The sequence below is a fragment of the Ambystoma mexicanum genome, chromosome 13 (genome assembly GCF_040938575.1).
Source record: "Ambystoma mexicanum isolate Mex_15411 chromosome 13, UKY_AmexF1_1, whole genome shotgun sequence".
Classification (NCBI taxonomy): Eukaryota; Metazoa; Chordata; class Amphibia; order Caudata; family Ambystomatidae; genus Ambystoma; species Ambystoma mexicanum.
This window is the reverse complement of record NC_090938.1, coordinates 27,463,119-27,480,759: the sequence shown is the minus strand read 5'-3', so window position 1 is coordinate 27,480,759 and position 17,641 is coordinate 27,463,119. Positions and strand designations below refer to the sequence as shown.

The following is a 17,641-nucleotide window of genomic DNA, read 5'->3' as shown; positions in this document are numbered from 1 at the left end:
CCTTCAGATTCACCAGTTGCTTCCTAGAGCCCAGGCACTGCCAGGGAAGCTGGCCACTACCCGATCAGCGTGGGGCAGGTAAGTTCCATCCCACAGGCTTTCCTTCAGATTCACCAGTTGCTTCCGGGAGCCCAGACACTGCCAGGGAAGCCCGCCACTACCTAATCACTCTTGGGCAGGTAAATTCCATCCCACAGGCTTTCCTTCAGATTCACCGGTTGCTCCCTGGAGCCCAGGCACTGTCAGGGATGCCCGCCACTACCCGATCACTCTTAGGAAGGTAAGTTCCATCCCACAGGCTTTCCTTTAGATTCACCAGTTGCTTCCTAGAGCCCAGGCACTGCCAGGGAAGCTGGCCACTACACGATCAGCCTTGGGCAGGTAAATTCCATTCCACAGGCTTTCCTTCAGATTCACGGGTTGCTTTCTAGAGCCCAGGCACTGCCAGGGAAGCCTGCCACTACCCGATCAGTCTTGGGAAGGTAAGTTTGAACCCACAGGCTTTCCTTCAGATTCACTGGTTGCTTCCTGGAGCCCAGCACTGCCAGGGAAGCTGGCCACTGTCCGATCAGTCTGGGGCAGTTAGGTTCCATCCCACTGGCTTTCCTTCAGATTCACCGGTTGCTTTCTAGAGCCCAGGCACTGCCAGGGAAGCCTGCCACTACCCGATCAGTCTTGGGAAGGTAAGTTCCAACCCACAGGCTTTCCTTCAGATTCCCCAGTTGCTTCCTAGAGCCCAAGCACCGCCAGGGAAGCCCGCCACTATCCGATCAGTATTGGGCAGGTAAATTTCATCCCACAGGCTTTCCTTCAGCTTCCCCAGTTGCTTCCTAGAGCCCAGGCACTGCCAGGGAAGCCCGCCGCTACCTGATCACTCTTGGGCAGGTAAGTTCAACCCCACAAGCTTTCCTTCAGATTCACCAAGTTGCTTCCTAGAGCCCAGACACTGCCAAGGAAGCCCGCCACTACCCGATCACTCTTGGGCAGGTAAGTTCCATCCCACAGGCTTTCCTTCAGATTCACTGGTTGCTTCCTAGAGCCCAGACACTGCCAGGGATGCCTGCAACTACCTAATAAGTCTTGGGCCTGTATATTCCATCCCACAGGCTTTCCTTCAGCTTCACCAATTTCTGCCTAGAGCCCAGGCACTGCCAGGGAAGCCTGCCACTACCCGATCAATCTTGGGCAGGTAAGTTCCATCCCACAGGCTTTTCTTCAGATTCACTGGTTGCTTCCTAGAGTCCAGGCAATGCCAGGGAAGCTGGCCACTACCCGACAAGTCTGGGGTAGTTAAGTTCCATCCCACAGGCTTTCCTTCAGATTCACCAGTTGCTTCCTAGAGCCCAGGCACTGCCAGGGAAGCCAGCCACTACCCGATCAGTCTGGGGCATGTAAGTTCCATCCCACAGGCTTTCCTTCAGATTGGCCAGTTGCTTCCTAGAGCCCAGGCACTGCCAGGGACGCCGGCCACTACCCGATCAGTCTGGGGCAGGTAAGTTCCATCCCACAGGCTTTCCTTCAGATTCACCAGTTGGTTCCTAGAGCCCAGGCAATGCCAGGGAAGCCGGCCACTACCCGATCACTCTTGGGCAGGTAAGTTCCATCCCACAGGCTTTCCTTCAGATTCACTGGTAGCTTCCTAGAGCCCATGCACTGCCAGGGATGCCTGCAACTACCTGATATGTCTGGGGCATGTATGATCCATCCCACAGGCTTTCCTTCAGATTCACCAATTGCTTCCTAGTGCCCAGGCACTGCCAGGGAAGCCTGCCACTACCCAATCAATCTTGGGCAGGTAGGTTCCATCCCACAGGCTTTCGTTCAGATTCACTGGTTGCCTCCTAGAGCCCAGGCCCTGCCAGGGATGCCTGCAACTACCTGATAAGTCTGTGGCCTGTATGTTCCATCCCACAGGCCTTCCTTCAGATTCACCAATTGCTTCCTAGAGCCAAGGCACTGCCAGGGAAGCCTGCCACTACCCGATCAATCTTGGGCAGGTAAGTTCCATCCCACAGGCTTTCCTTCAGATTCACTGCTTGCTTCCTAGAGCCCAGGCACTGTCAGGGAAGCTTGCCACTACCCGATCACTCTGAGGCGGGTAAGTTCCATCCCACAGGCTTTCCTTCAGATTCACCAGTTGCTTCCGGGAGCCCAGACACTGCCAGGGAAGCCCGCCACTACCTAATCACTCTTGGGCAGGTAAATTCCATCCCACAGGCTTTCCTTCAGATTCACTGGTTGCTCCCTGGAGCCCAGGCACTGTCAGGGATGCCCGCCACTACCCGATCACTCTTAGGCAGGTAAGTTCCATCCCACAGGCTTTCCTTTAGATTCACCGGTTGCTTCCTAGAGCCCAGGCACGGCCAGGGAAGCTGGCCACTACACGATCAGCCTTGGGCAGATAAGTTCCATTCCACAGGGTTTCCTTCAGATTCACGGGTTGCTTTCTAGAGCCCAGGCACTGCCAGGGAAGCCTGCCACTACCCGATCAGTCTTGGGAAGGTAAGTTTGAACCCACAGGCTTTCCTTCAGATTCACTGGTTGCTTCCTGGAGCCCAGGCACTGCCAGGGAAGCTGGCCACTGCCCGATCAGTCTGGGGCAGTTAGGTTCCATCCCACAGGCTTTTCTTCAGATTCACCGGTTGCTTTCTAGAGCCCAGGCACTGCCAGGGAAGCTTGCCACTACCCGATCAGTCTTGTGAAGGTAAGTTCCAACCCTCAGGCTTTCCTTCAGATTCCCCAGTTGCTTCCTAGAGCCCAAGCACCGCCAGGGAAGCCCGCCACTATCCGATCAGTATTGGGCAGGTAAGTTCCATCCCACAGGCCTTCCTTCAGCTTCCCCAGTTGCTTTCTACAGCCCAGGCACTGCCAGGGAAGCCCGCCGCTACCTGATCACTCTTGGGCAGGTAAGTTCAACCCCACAGGCTTTCCTTCACATTCACCAAGTTGTTTCCTAGAGCCCAGACACTGCCAAGGAAGCCGGCCACTACCCGATCACTCTTGGGCAGGTAAGTTCCATCCCACAGGCTTTCCTTCAGATTCACTGGTTGCTTCCTAGAGCCCAGACACTGCCAGGGATGCCTGCAACTACCTGATAAGTCTTGGGCCTGTATATACCATCCCACAGGCTTTCCATCAGATTCACCAATTTCTGCCTAGAGCCCATGCACTGCTAGGGAAGCCTGCCACTACCCGATCAATCTTGGGCAGGTAAGTTCCATCCCACAGGCTTTCCTTCAGATTCACTGGTTGCTTCCTAGAGTCCAGGCACTGCCAGGGAAGCTGGCCACTACCCGACAAGTCTGGGGTAGTTAAGTTCCATCCCACAGGCTTTCCTTCAGATTCACCAGTTGCTTCCTAGAGCCCAGGCACTGCCAGGGAAGCCAGCCACTACCCGATCAGTCTGGGGCATGTAAGTTCCATCCCACAGGCTTTCCTTCAGATTGGCCAGTTGCTTCCTAGAGCCCAGGCACTGCCAGGGACGCCGGCCACTACCCGATCAGTCTGGGGCAGGTAAGTTCCATCCCACAGGCTTTCCTTCAGATTCACCAGGTGGTTCCTAGAGCCCAGGCACTGCCAGGGAAGCCGGCCACTACCCGATCACTCTTGGGCACGTAGGTTCCATCCCACAGGCTTTCTTTCAGATTCACTGGTTGCTTCCTAGAGCCCAGGCACTGCCAGGGATGCCTGCAACTACCTGATAAGTCTGGGGCCTGTATGTTCCATGCCACAGGCTTTCCTTCAGATTCACCAATTGCTTCCTAGTGCCCAGGCACTGCCAGGGAAGCCTGCCACTACCCAATCAATCTTGGGCAGGTAAGTTCCATCCCACAGGCTTTCCTTCAGATTCACTGGTTGCTTCCTAGAGCCCAGGCACTTTCAGGGAAGCTGGCCACTACCCGATCAGTCTGGAGCAGTTAAGTTCCATCCCACAGGCTTTCCTTCAGATTCACCAGTTGCTTCCGGGAGCCCAGGCACTGTCGGGGAAGCCCACCACTACCTAATCACTCTTGGGCAGGTAAGTTCCATCCCACAGGCTTTCCTTCAGATTCACTGGTTGCTTCCTAGAGCCCAGGCACTGCCAGGGATGCCTGCAACTACCTGATAAGTCTGGGGCCTGTATGTTCCATCCCACAGGCTTTCCTTCAGATTCACCAATTGCTTCCTAGTGCCCATGCACTGCCAGGGAAGCCTGCCACTACCCAATCAATCTTGGGCAGGTAAGTTCCATCCCACAGGCTTTCCTTCAGATTCACTGGTTGCTTCCTAGAGCCCAGGCACTGCCAGGGAAGCTGGCCACTACCCGATCAGCCCTTGGCAGGTAAGTTCCATCCCACAGGCTTTCCTTAAGATTCACTAGTTGCTTCTTAGAGCCCAGGCACTGCCAGGAATGCCTGCAACCACCTGATAAGTCTGGGGCCTCTATGTTCCATCCCACAGGCTTTCCTTCAGATTCACCAATTGCTTCCTAGAGCCCAGGCACTGCCAGGGAAGCCTGCCACTACCCGATCAATCTTGGGCAGGTAGGTTCCATCCCACAGGCTTTCCGTCAGATTCACTGGTTGCTTCCTAGAGCCCAGGCACTGCCAGGGAAGCTGGCCACTACCCTGATCAGTCTGGGGCAGTTAAGTTCCATCCCACAGGCTTTCCTTCATATTCACCAATTGCTTTCTAGAGCCCAGGCACTGCCAGGGAAGCCGGCCACTACCCGATCAGTCTGGGGCAGGTAAGTTCCATCCCACAGGCTTTCCTTCAGATTCACCAGTTGCTTCCGGGAGCCCAGACACTGCCAGGGAAGCCCGCCACTACCTAATCACTCTTGGGCAGGTAAGTTCCATCCCACAGGCTTTCCTTCAGATTCACCAGTTGCTTCCTAGAGCCCAGGCACTGCCAGGGAAGCTGGCCACTACCCGATCAGCCTTGGGCAGGTACGTTCCATCCCACAGGCTTTCCTTCAGATTCTCGGGTTGCTTTCTAGAGCCCAGGCACTGCCAGGGAAACCTGCCACTACCCGATCAGTCTTGGGCAGGTAAGTTCCAACCCACAGGCTTTCCTTCAGATTCACTGGTTGCTTCCTGGAGCCCAGGCCCTGCCAGGGAAGCTGGCCACTGCCCGATCAGTCTTGGGCAGTTAGGTTTCATCCCACAGGCTTTCCTTCAGATTCACCAGTTGCTTCCTAGAGCCCAGGCACTGCCAGGGAAGCCGGCCACTACCTGTTCAGTCTGGGGCACCTTAGTTCCATCCCACAGGCTTTCCTTCAGATTCCCCAGTTGCTTCCTAGAGCCCAAGCACCGCCAGGGAAGCCCGCCACTATCCGATCAGTCTTGGGCAGATAAGTTCCATCCCACAGGCTTTCCTTCAGCTTCCCCAGTTGCTTCCTAGAGCCCAGTCACTGCCAGGGAAGCCGGCCAGTACCTGATCGCTCTTGGGCAGGTAAGTTCCATCCCGCAGGCTTTCCTTCAGATTCACCAGTTGCCAGTCATGTATGGGCAATGCACCACTGGCACGCGGACCTCCAAGCGCTGAAGTCATACTCCACAGTCACTCGCGGCGCTACGGCTGGCGAGGCTCCTGTTCAAGATCTTCTACTTGGAACATTCTGGAATGGCGGCCACTCTACCCCCCAGGCTTCCCCCATGCATGTTCTCAGAGTGCAGTAAGCTCCCATGCTGCGGGCCTGAAGACACTGTTTGCGTGGGGCCCCAGGAGCACCGGGCTCCAAGAGCTCAGGGCCCCAGGAGCGCGGGGCAAAGTGATGGCCAGTGTTTGGCAAATCTCTTGCCCTGTGCTTCAGAAAATCAACACACAATGCAAAGCAACAATGTTTAGTGCACAATTTACTGCTGTCTCAGGTATGCCATCACTCTCTCCCCATCATCACATGAAGCTTCCGGGATGCCATCTCACCCGGGACCCCCAGACTGCACTACACTCTGCACAGCCCCCATGTGCATTGAAGAGGGGCACAGTATTACCTCTGCGGGAAGTTGGTAGCATTCTCTGCCAAAGAGGTACGCCAGAGGTCTGGGGGTGACTACGAGCTTACCCGTTCTGCTCCCAAAGGCCCCAAACTCCCCTACCCCCAGTAACAAACGGAGGACTGAGCCAAGGGGAAGTTAGAACTTTCATTTATTACAAAAAGCCGGAAGGGATCATACAGGACATTCCCAAATCTCTAAAATCACAAATCCAACCAACACCTCACTGCTTTCTGGTTGGATTTTGATGTACTTAACCTCCACCCAATCGGCATCAGCTGCCCCAGGATCCTAACAGCAACGCACGCTTGAAAGCCCCTTGAACAAGTCTCTAAATAGCAGCTGGATCTGGGTCCCAAGTCTCTAAACAGCAGCTGGATCTAGGTCCCAAGTCTCCAAACAGCAGCTGGATCTAGGTCCCAAGTCTGTAAACAGCAGCTGGATCTAGGTCCCTAGTCTCCAAACAGCAGCTGGATCTACGTCCCGAGTCTCCAAACAGCAGCTGGATCTGGGTCCCAAGTCTCTAAACAGCAGCTGGATCTGGGTCCCGAGTCTCTAAACAGCAGCTGGATCTGGGTCCCAAGTCTCCAATCAGCAGCTGGATCTGGGTCCCAAGTCTCTAAAAAGCAGCTGGATCTAGGTCCCAATTCTCCAAACAGCAGCTGGATCTAGGTCCAAAGTTTCTAAACAGCAGCTGGATCTAGCTCCCTAGTCTCCAAACAGCAGCTGGATCTAGGTCCCAAGTCTCCAAAAAGCAGCTGGATCTGGGTCCCAAGTCTCTAAACAGCAGCTGGATCTGGGTCCTGAGTCTCTAAACAGCAGCTGGATCTGGGTCCCAAGTCTCTAAACAGCAGCTGGATCTGGGTCCCATGTCTCTAAACAGCAGCTGGATCTGGGTCCCGAGTCTCTAAACAGCAGCTCGATCTGGGTCCAAAGTCTCTAAACAGCAGCTGGATCTGGGTCCCAAGTTCCTAAACAGCAGCTGGATCTGGGTCCCAGGTCTCTAGATAGCAGCTGGATCTGGGTCCCGGGTCCCAAGTGTCTAAACAGCAGCTGGATCTGGGTCCCAAGTGTCTAAACAGCATCTGGATCTGGGTACCAAGTCTCTAGACAGAAGCTGGATCCGGGTCCCGAGTCTCTAGACAGCAGCTGTATCTGGGTCCCAAGTGTCTAAACAGCAGCTGGATCTGAGTCCCGAGTCTCGAAACAGCAGCTGGATCTGGGTCCTGAGTGTTTAAACAGCAGCTGGATCTGGGTCTCAAGTCTCTAGACAGCAGCTGGATCTGGGTCCCAAGTCTCTAGACAAAAGCTGGATCTGGGTCCCAAGTGTCTAAACAGCAGCTGGATCTGGGTACCAAGTCTCTAAACAGCTGCTGGATCTGGGTCCTAAGTGTTTAAACAGCAGCTGGATCTGGGTCCCAAGTCTCTAGACAGCAGCTGGATCTGGGTCCCAAGTCTCTAAACAGCAGCTGGATCTAGGTGCCTCGTCTCCAAACAGCAGCTGGATCTATGTCCCAAGTCTCCAAACAACAGCTGGATCTGGGTCCCAAGTCTCTAAACAGCAGGTGGATCTGGGTCCCGTGTCTGCAAACAACAGCTGGATCTGGATCCCGAGTCTCTAAACAGCAGCTGGATCTGGGTCCCAAGTCTCTAAGAAGCAGCTAGATTTGTGTCCCTAGTGTCTAAACAGCTGCTGGATCTGCATCCCAGGTCCCCAACCAGCAGCTGGATCTGGGTCCCAAGTCTCTAAACAGCAGCTGTATCTGGGTCCCAGGTCCCCAACCAGCAGCTGGATCTGGGTCCCATGTCTCTAGACAGCAGCTGGATCTGGGTCCCAAGTCTCTAAACAGCAGCTGGATCTAAGTGCCTCGTCTCCAAACAGCAGCTGGATCTATGTCCCAAGTCTCCAAACAACAGCTGGATCTGGGTCCCAAGTCTCTAAACAGCAGGTGGATCTGGGTCCCGTGTCTGCAAACAACAGCTGGATCTGGATCCCGAGTCTCTAAACAGCAGCTGGATCTGGGTCCCAAGTCTCTAAGGAGCAGCTAGATTTGTGTCCCTAGTGTCTAAACAGCTGCTGGATCTGCATCCCAGGTCCCCAACCAGCAGCTGGATCTGGGTCCCAAGTCTCTAAACAGCAGCTGTATCTGGGTCCCAGGTCCCCAACCAGCAGCTGGATCTGGGTCCCAAGTCTCTAAACAGCATCTGGATCTGGGTCCCAAGTCTCTAAACAGCAGCTGGATCTGGGTCCCAAGTGTCTAAACAGCAGCTGGATCTGGGTCCCTAGTCTCTAAAGAGCAGCTGGATCTGGCTCCCAAGTCTCTTAACAGCAGCTGGATCTGGGTCCCAAGTCCCTAACCAGCAGCTGGATCTGGGTTTCAAGTCTCTAAACAGCAGCTAGGTCTGGGTCCCAAGTCCCTAACCAGCAGCTGGATCTGGGTTTCAAGTCTCTAAACAGCAGCTGGATCTGGGTCCCGAATGTCTAAACAGCAGCTGGATCTGGGTCTCGAGTCTCTAAACAGCAGCTGGATCTGGGTCCCAAGTCCCTAAACAGCAGCTAGGTCTGGGTCCCAAGTCCCTAACCAGCAGCTGGATCTGGGTCCCAAGTCTCTAAACAGCAGCTTGATCTGGGTCCCGAATTTCTAAACAGCAGCTGTATCTGGGCCCCGAGTCTCTAAACAGCAGCTGGATCTGGGTCCCAAGTCCCTAAACAGCAGCTGGATCTATGTACCAAGTCTCCAAACAGCAGCTGGATCTGGGGCCTGAGTCTTTAAACAGCAGCTGGATATGGGTCCCAAGTCTCTAAACATCAGCTGGATCTGGGTCCCAAGTCTCTAAACAGCAGCTGGATCTTGGTCCCAGGTCCCTAAACAGCATCTGGATTTGGGTCCCAAGTCTCTAAACAGCAGCTGGATCTGGGTCCCAGTTCCCTAAACAGCAGCTGGATCTGGGTCCCAAGTGTCTAAACAGCAGCTGGATCTGGGTCCCAAGTCCCTAAACAGCAGCTGGATCTGGGTCCCGAGTCTCTAAACAGCAGCTTGATCTGGGTCCCGAGTCTCTAAACAGCAGCTGGATCTGGGTTCCGAGTCTCTAAACAGCAGCTGGATCTGGGTCCCGAGACTCTAAACAGCAGCTGGATCCGGGTCCCAAGTCTCTAAACAGCAGCTGGATCCGGGTCCCGAGTCTCTAAACAGCAGCTCGATCAGGGTGCCAAGTCTCTAAACAGCAGCTAGATCCGGGTCCCATGTGTCTAAACAGCAGCTGGATCTGGGTCTCAAGTGTCTAAACAGCAGCTGGATCTGGGTCCCAAGTCTCTAAACAGCAGCTGGATCTAGGCCCCGGGTTTCTAAACAGCAGCTGGATCTGGGTTCCGAGTCTCTAAACAGCAGCTGGATCTGGGTCACAAGTGTCTAAACAGCAGCTGGATCTGGGTCCCAAGTCTCTAAACAGCAGCTGGATCTGGGTCCCGAGTCCCTAAACAGTAGCTGGATCTGGGCCCCGAGTCTCTAAACAGCAGCTGGATCTGGGTCTCAAGTGTCTAAACAGCAGCTGAATCTGGGTCCCAAGTCTCTAAACAGCAGCTGGATCTGGGTCCCAAGTCTCTAAACAGCAGCTGGATCTGGGTCCCAAGTCCCTAAACAGCAGCTGGATCTGGGTCCCGAGTCTCTAAAAAGCAGCTGGATCTGGGTCCTAAGTCTCTAAACAGCAGCTAGATCTGGGTCCCAATTCTCTAAACAGCAGCTGGATCTGGGTGCCAAGTCTCTAAACAGCAGCTGGATCTGGGTCCCGAGTCCCTAAACAGCAGCTGGACCTGGGCCCCGAGTCTCTACACAGCAGCTGGATCTGGGTCCCAAGTCTCTAAACAGCAGCTGGATCTGGGTGCCAAGTCTCTAATCAGCAGCTGGATCTGGGTCCCAAGTCTCTAAACAGCAGCTTGCTCTGGGTCTCACGTCTCTAAAGAGCAGCTGGATCTGGTTCCCTAGTCTCTAAAGAGCAGCTGGATCTGGGCCCCAAGTCTCTAAACAGCAGCTGGATCTGGGTCCCAAGGCTCTAAACAGCAGCTGGATCTGGGCCCCAAGTCTCTACACAGAAGCTGGATCTGGGTCCCGAGTCTCTAAACAGCAGCTGGATCTGGGTCACTGTCTCGACATCGTGTTTGCTGACACGCTGTTCCATGTCCCCGAGTCCCCCATGTCCCCCTAGACCTCTCCCCTGTCACGACCCCTGTTCATCGTTTGATGGGCAGAGCTACCCTTACCCTGAGCCCTTACACCCTAATGGAGTAACCGCTGCACAGACGATTTATCCTGACATCAAAATCCTGAGACTCTCTCTATGAATGCATGTGGCTTATGGTTACAAACACTTTAATGCTAGGGTGAGGTTGTGTAAAATGAATTGCACCTCTAACCCAGTGCACACTGTGCACTTAGTGATACAAGCGTTTAACCCTTTATCACAACATTATGTGTCACATATAATCTGTGGTCATTTTTAAATTCCCAAACTTCTTTGATTTTATGCAAAGCAGTCTCAAACCTTCATTGCTGCTGTTTGTCTCCTTCCCTTGTTCATATAATAATTTCTACAATAGGACTGTACCAGAGCGTCCATCTTGCAATGGAAACCTTCTATCAGAAAATACTCTATGGTTACTCTAGGATGTGATAATGTGCTTCGCTCAGTAAGACTAAAGCAACATTCCTATTAGGTGTTCAGTGTGTACTGGACGTGATCTGTAGAAATAAACACTGCACCATTTTAAAAGAAGCCAGTTTACAATGTTAGTAAAATTAAATATTTTCCTTTTTTGAAACTTTAAGATATCTGTTTTTTTTAACTCTTACCCAGAAGCTGTCAGCAAAGGCTGGGGGGCCTCTAAAAAACGCAGCTATAACAACGTAACTCACTTCCCCCCCCCCGCTGTGTGCGACACAGCGGGGGGGGGGGGGGAGCAGAGAGAGAATAGGCAAGTATGCGAGAGATCAGTGTTCGAAAGGATGGAGAGAGAGAAAAGGAGAGAGTGGGAGATCTTTGTTTGACACGAGGGCGGGAGAGAAAAAGGTCGGTGATTGAAATGAGGGAGAGAGGGTGAGAGAAAGGGAGTGCTTGAGAGAGAGCAAAGAGAGAGAAAAGGAGAGAGTCTGAGGCAGGGGTGGACTGGCCTATAGGGAACTCTGGAGATTTCCCGGTAGGCCTCTGCACCCTGGTCAGGGGTGGACTGGCCTACAGTGAACTCTGGAGATTTCCCGGTAGGCCTCTGCACCCTGGGCAGGGGTGGGCTGGCCTCTAGGGAACTCTGGAGATTTCCTGGTAGGTCCCCGCACCCTGGGTAGGGGTGGACTGGCCTATAGGGAACTCTAGAGATTTCCTGGTAGGCCTCTGCACCCTGGCCAGGGGATGGAGTAGCCTATAGGGAACTCTGGAGATTTCCCGGTAGGCCTCTGCACCGTGGGCAGGGTTGGGCTGACCTCTAGGGAACTCTGGAGATTTCCAGGTAGGCCTCTGTACCATAGGCAGGGATGGACTGGCCTCTAGGGAATTCTGGAGATTTCCCAGTAGGCCTCTGCACCCTGGGCAGGGGTGGGCTGGCCTCTAGGGAACTCTGGAGATTTCCCGGTAGGCCTCTGCACCCTGGGCAGGGGTGGACTGGCATGCAGGGAACTCTGGAGATTTCCCGGTAGGCCTCTGCACCGTGGGCAGGGGTGGGCTGGCCTCTAGGGAACTCTGGAGATTTCCCGGTAGGCCTCTGCACCCTGGGCAGGGGTGGACTGGCATACAGGGAACTCTGGGGATTTCCCTGCAGGCCTCTGCACCCTGGTCAGGGGTGGACTGGCATACAGGGAACTCTGGAGATTTCCCGGTAGGCCTCTGCACCGTGGGCAGGGGTGGGCTGGCCTCTAGGGAACTCTGGAGATTTCCCGGTAGGCCTCTGCACCCTGGGCAGGGGTGGGCTGGCCTCTAGGGAACTCTGGAGATTTCCCGGTAGGCCTCTGCACCCTGGGCAGGGGTGGACTGGCATACAGGGAACTCTGGAGATTTCCCGGTAGGCCTCTGCACCGTGGGCAGGGGTGGGCTGGCCTCTAGGGAACTCTGGAGATTTCCCGGTAGGCCTCTGCACCCTGGGCAGGGGTGGACTGGCATACAGGGAACTCTGGGGATTTCCCTGCAGGCCTCTGCACCCTGGTCAGGGGTGGACTGGCATACAGGGAACGCTGGAGATTTCCTGGTAGGCCTCTGTACCGTAGGAATCTTTTGTGTGGTCTTTGCAAATTTTACCATAGGAAAAGAGTTGGGTTACTGGAAATGTGCAATATTGGGCCTCTTTAAACAGTATTTCCAGGGCCAGTCCACCCCTGAGGGAGGGGGAGAGAGCAGAGAGAGGAACAGGACAGAGTGTGAGAGATCGGTGTTTAAAAGGAGGGAGAGAGAGAGGGAGAAGCAGTGTGAGAGGCCATTGTTTGAAACTAGGAGGGGGAAGTGCGAGAGAGGAGAGTGTAAGAGAGGCAGGGAGAGAGAGCGCAAAGAGGGAGAGAGAGAGAGAGAAAGAGAGAGAGGGAGAGTTTGAGAGGTCGGTGTTTAAAAAGAAGGAGAGAGAGAGGAAGAAGCAGTGTGAGAGGTCATTGTTTGAAACAAGGAGGGGAAAGTGGGCAGAGAGGAGAGTGCAAGCGCGGTAGGGAGAGAGAGCGCAAAGAGAGAGAAAGAGCAGGAGAGAGAGAGAGAGGGAGAGTTCGAGAGGTCGGTGTTTGAAACGCCGGGTCATGCAGCTAGTGTCCTTGTAACTCGTTAATGACCTGGGAATGCAATTCGCTGCCATACATTGGAGATACAGACAGCACCCCCCCCCAGAGCCCCCCCCCCCCCACCACGTCTTAGAAGAATGCGCCGTGGGACGCTTGAAAGCCCCATGAATAGGGGAGAGGTGTAGTCCAACACTCTCAGCATTACAAGTTAAATCATTCATTCAATTCGATGTGTGCCCTGAGAGTCTCAGACAGTATTTGCATTTTCTGATTCCAGCTGGCTCACAATGCCCAGAGGGCCATGAAGGCGGCATGTCGGCGCTATACATATGAACATACATTAAGCTCACTACTCACCTGCCCGGCGAGTCCAGGCAGCGGGAGGGCATAGAGGGCGGTCGGCAGCGCCGATAGGAGGACGCTTAGGAGTAGGAGCTTCATAGTGCCTGGAGGAGCAGCTGGATACCGAGGCACTTCGGGAGGCCTGCTCTTTATACCCTCTATCGGAGGCGGGCACGGCCAGGCCGTAGCGCGAGATGTCCTTGGACAACTCTCTGGCTAACCCGATTGGCTCATCTGCGGCTCCTAATCGACGGGGGCCCAGAGGGGCGGGGGTTGCTAGGGGGGCGGTGGGGTGGGGGGTTGGAGGTAGGGGCAACATCATAGCTGACCACAAAGACACGCCTGGATATGAGACCTTGGGCCCTTCACATTTTCCAAGACATGCCTACATCATGGAAACTATCGTGACATGTTGCTGGCCTCATATAAGAAACATGAGACCTGCCAACAATAGACGCTGGGCGCAGGGCAGTAATCCTGTAACATGTTATCTAGTGCTTCATGCTGAATTACTCTAGCTTCTAAGCTCTGTAATGATAGCAGTTACTACCCAATGTGATGGTAGTCAATGTATCAGCCTCCAAAGCTTGCGGGTTACACACAGGAATAACTAGCTGAGCTATCCTGGCCGTTACTCACACAGCAACATAATAATAATAATAATAATAATAATAATAATAATAATAATAAAGAGCCTCACGAAGGACTCCTCCCGTTTCTAAGCACTCTAATAGCAGGTGCCATTGTCACCCTTTTTTAATGGTGCTGTTTATCCCATTTTGAAGGATGAAAGGTGGAGTCAGGACCCGTCTCGGTATTCAGACTTGCATGGACAGGCATTGGCAAGGCCAATGGGTTTGGCTTTTGTAATCTGTGCTGCCAGGGGTGGGTACCCCATGCCAGCTACTCCGACCCCTTGACATGCATGGCGGTGATGTGCTGGCTCTGCAGGAAACCCTTTGCCATCGTGTTGCCATATACTCGCATCACTGAAGGGCAAAGCCACCCTGATAAAGCAGGCACTGGTGCCATTTGCCCTCTCTTGCCACTCTGGGTACATGGTGCCAGTACCTGGGCAAGGGATGGCAACCCCAGGCCCCTAGCAGCCACGCCTACCATGTGATGCCAGTGTCCAGGTGAAAGAGAGCAGCACCAGCAGCTCCCTGGCCCGCAGGTCGGCTTCTCCCCCCGCCTTATGCAGCTCTATAACCAGTATTTCTAGTGTTCTTTTAAAAAAACGCGAAAGCCGCAAGTAGACCTCTTCATTATTTGTCTATTTACCGGATCCAGTCTTTTCTATAACATTCGGCCATTGGATTTCCCCATCCGCCTGGACTACAACCGACGAGTTGTTAGCAGCTTTATCTCCCGAATAGCAAAGCATGTACCCCCTTGGTCACACCTGGCCCGCTCCCTACAGATCGTGCCCCCCATGTTTGGCTAAGATGTCTGTTAGGGACCACAAGTCAGTAGGCAGTCTAATAATGAGAAATATGTTTAAAAGATGAACAGCCAAACTTATTCAGAAAGCCACAAGTACAACTTATTTCCTTTTCTTGTGTCTGCTTCCCCATAGGGTCCACTCGCCCTGAGGAAGGCATCTTTTGAAATCACTGCCCGGCAGGTGTGCTGGATTGGACACCAGCACGTAGGCAGACCTGCCAAGAGAATGATGAATAGAGAAGGACGAATGACAAGCTAAACTAAGAATCTTGAAGTTTAGAAAGAGAAAAAAAGATACTTTTTCAGATTTTTTTGCTCTCATCAATTGTTTGTCTCACACCATCTCTCATTTTGTCAAAAAAACCTCTTATGTTTGCTTATTTGCTTTGTGTGATCTTGCCTAACTGTTTCAATATATGTTCTTTCTTTGAGCACCCACATATATTTATATATATATATTTTGAATATGTGTTTTTTACAACAAATTTGTATTTCAAAATTTACAACCACCTCTTCATTTGTAATTGAACAAATCCATAAATGTTATGAAATAATCACTGGATGGCTTACAGAATTTTGATTTGGCTTACATCAGAATGACAGTGAAATAATGAGAGATACACTGTACATTTCAAGTCTACGATTTATTGAATTTATCTTTTCATCACAGTGGACCTTGTTGTTTTTTGCTTAAGATTTGTGTCCCATTCCACTGTGTTATACAGGGCCCTCCCCACTTTTTGTATGCAACGCAAAACATTGCGCCTGCCGCTGGGCCCCCCTAGGCAATGCGAGCACCTGCGCAAACAAGATTGCAATACCTGGAAACAGTGATGCGGGGACCGTGCCGCATAGCATCACGCCCAGCTGGCGTTTCCAAGGTCTCCAGGCTTTCCATGGGGTCTGGGGGGTGGGGGATGGGGGAGGAGGGATCCTGAGCTCTGCATGGGGTCAGTGCCTATGTGTGTTGTGTCAGGAGCGCGGAGGCGTCTGTGTCCAGAGGGGGACCTTGGATGACCTGGCTGGGGGCTGTGCTGTGTAGGTTGGTTGTGGATGTGTCTTAGCAGTGTAGAGGGTGTGCATTAAGAAGCCACGTGTGAGTGGCTTGGTGGGTTTGCAAGCATCACGATTCGGCTTGGTATCCTCCATTACTCTATATTTAACTCGGGGAGTATCACAAATGTTACTCATGGGTTCGGCTTGGTGTCCTCCATTACTCTATATTTAACTTGGGGAGTATCACACATGTTACTCATGGGTTCGGCTTGGTGTCCTCCATTACTCTATATTTAACAAAGGGAGTATGATACATGTTATTCGTGGGTTCGGCTTGGTGTCCACAATTACTCTATATTTAACTCGGGGAGTATGGCACATGTTACTCGTGGGTTTGGCATGGTGTCCTCCATTATTCTATATTTAACTTGGGGAGCATGACAAGTGTTAAGGTTGGTTCGGCTTGGTGTCCCCCATTACTCTATATTTAACTTGGGGAATATGGCACATTTTACTCGTGGGTTCGGCTTGGTGTCCTCCATCACTCTATATTTAACTTGGGGAGTATGGCACATGTTACTCGTGGGTTCGGCTTGGTGTCCTCCATTACTCTATATTTAACTCGGGGAGTATGACAAGAGATACTCATAGGCTCGGCTTGGTGTCCTCCATTACTCTATTCTTAACTTGGGGAGTATGGCACATGTTGCTCGTGAGTTCGGCTTGGTGTCCTCCATTACTCTATATTTAACTCGGGGAGTATGACAAGAGATACTCATAGGCTCGGCTTGGTGTCCTAAAATTACTCTATTCTTAACTTGGGGAGTATGGCACATGTTACTCGTGGGTTCGGCTTGTTGTCCTCCATTACTCTATATTTAACTCGTGGAGTATGACAAGTGATACTAGTGAGTTTGGCTTGGTGTCCTCCATTACTCTATATTTAACTTGGGGAGTATGGCACATGTTACTCGTGGGTTTGGCTTGGTGTCCTCCATTACTCAATATTTAACTCAGGTAGTATGACACACGTTACTCATGGGTTCCGCTTGGTGTCTTCTATTACTCTATATTTAACTCGGGGAGTATGACAAGTGATACTCATGGGTTCGGCTTGGTGTCCTCCATTATTCTATATTTAACTCGGGGAGTATCACACATGTTACTCGTCGGTTCGGCTTGGTGTCCTCCATTACTCTATATTTAACAAAGGGAGTATGATACATGTTACTCGTGGGTTCGGCTTGGTGTCCACAATTACTCTATAATTAACTCAGGGAGTATGAAAAGAGATACTCATGGGCTCGGCGTGGTGTCCTCCATTACTGTATATTTAACTAGGGGAGTATGGCACATGTTACTCGTGGGTTCAGTTTGGTGTCCTCCATTACTCTATATTTAACTCGGGGAGAATGACAAGTGATGCTAGTGGGTTCGGCTTGGTGTCCTACATTATTCTATATTTAACTTGGGGAGCATGACAAGTGTTAACGTTGGTTCGGCTTGGTGTCCTCCATTACTCTATATTTAACTTGGGGAGTATGGCACATTTTACTCATGGGTTCGGCTTGGTGTCCTCCATTACTCTACATTTAACTCGGGAAGTATGATAAGAGGTACTCATGGGCTCGGCTTGGTGTCCTCCATTACTCTATTCTTAAATTGGGGAGTATGGCCCATGTTACTCATGGGTTCGGCTTGTTGTCCTCCATTACTCTATATTTAACTCGTGGAGTATGACAAGTGATACTAGTGGGTTCGGCTTGGTTTCCTCCATTACTCTATGTTTAACGTGGGAAGTACGGGACATGTTAATTGTGGGTTCAGATTGGTGTTGTCCATTACTCTATATTTAACTCAGGAAGTATGACAAGTGATACTAGTGGGTTTGGCTTGGTGTCCTCCATTATTCTATATTTAACTGGGGGAGTATGGCACATGTTACTCGTGGGTTTGGCTTGGTGTCCTCTATTACTCTATATTTAACTTGGGGAGTATCACACATGTTACTCGTGGGTTCGGCTTGGTGTCCTCCATTACTCTATATTTAACTCAGGGAGTATGACAAGAGAAACTCATAGGCTCGGCTTGGTGTCCTCCATTACTCTATTCTTAACTTGGGGAGTATGGCACATGTTA

At 52.2% G+C, this 17,641-nt stretch overlaps 1 protein-coding gene across 1 annotated transcript in view; it reads right to left on the bottom strand.

The window, feature by feature from the left end:
• The window catches only part of LOC138520068 (hatching enzyme 1.2-like), a 45,794-nt gene extending 32,610 nt beyond the window's left edge, over window positions 1-13,184 (bottom strand). Inside the window, exon 1 of the mRNA XM_069632595.1 lies at window positions 13,079-13,184. Within this exon, the coding sequence (XP_069488696.1) occupies window positions 13,079-13,162 (84 nt within the window). The 5' untranslated portion in view covers window positions 13,163-13,184. The remainder of the gene's footprint in view (window positions 1-13,078) is intronic.
• Window positions 13,185-17,641: the final 4,457 nt, after the last annotated feature.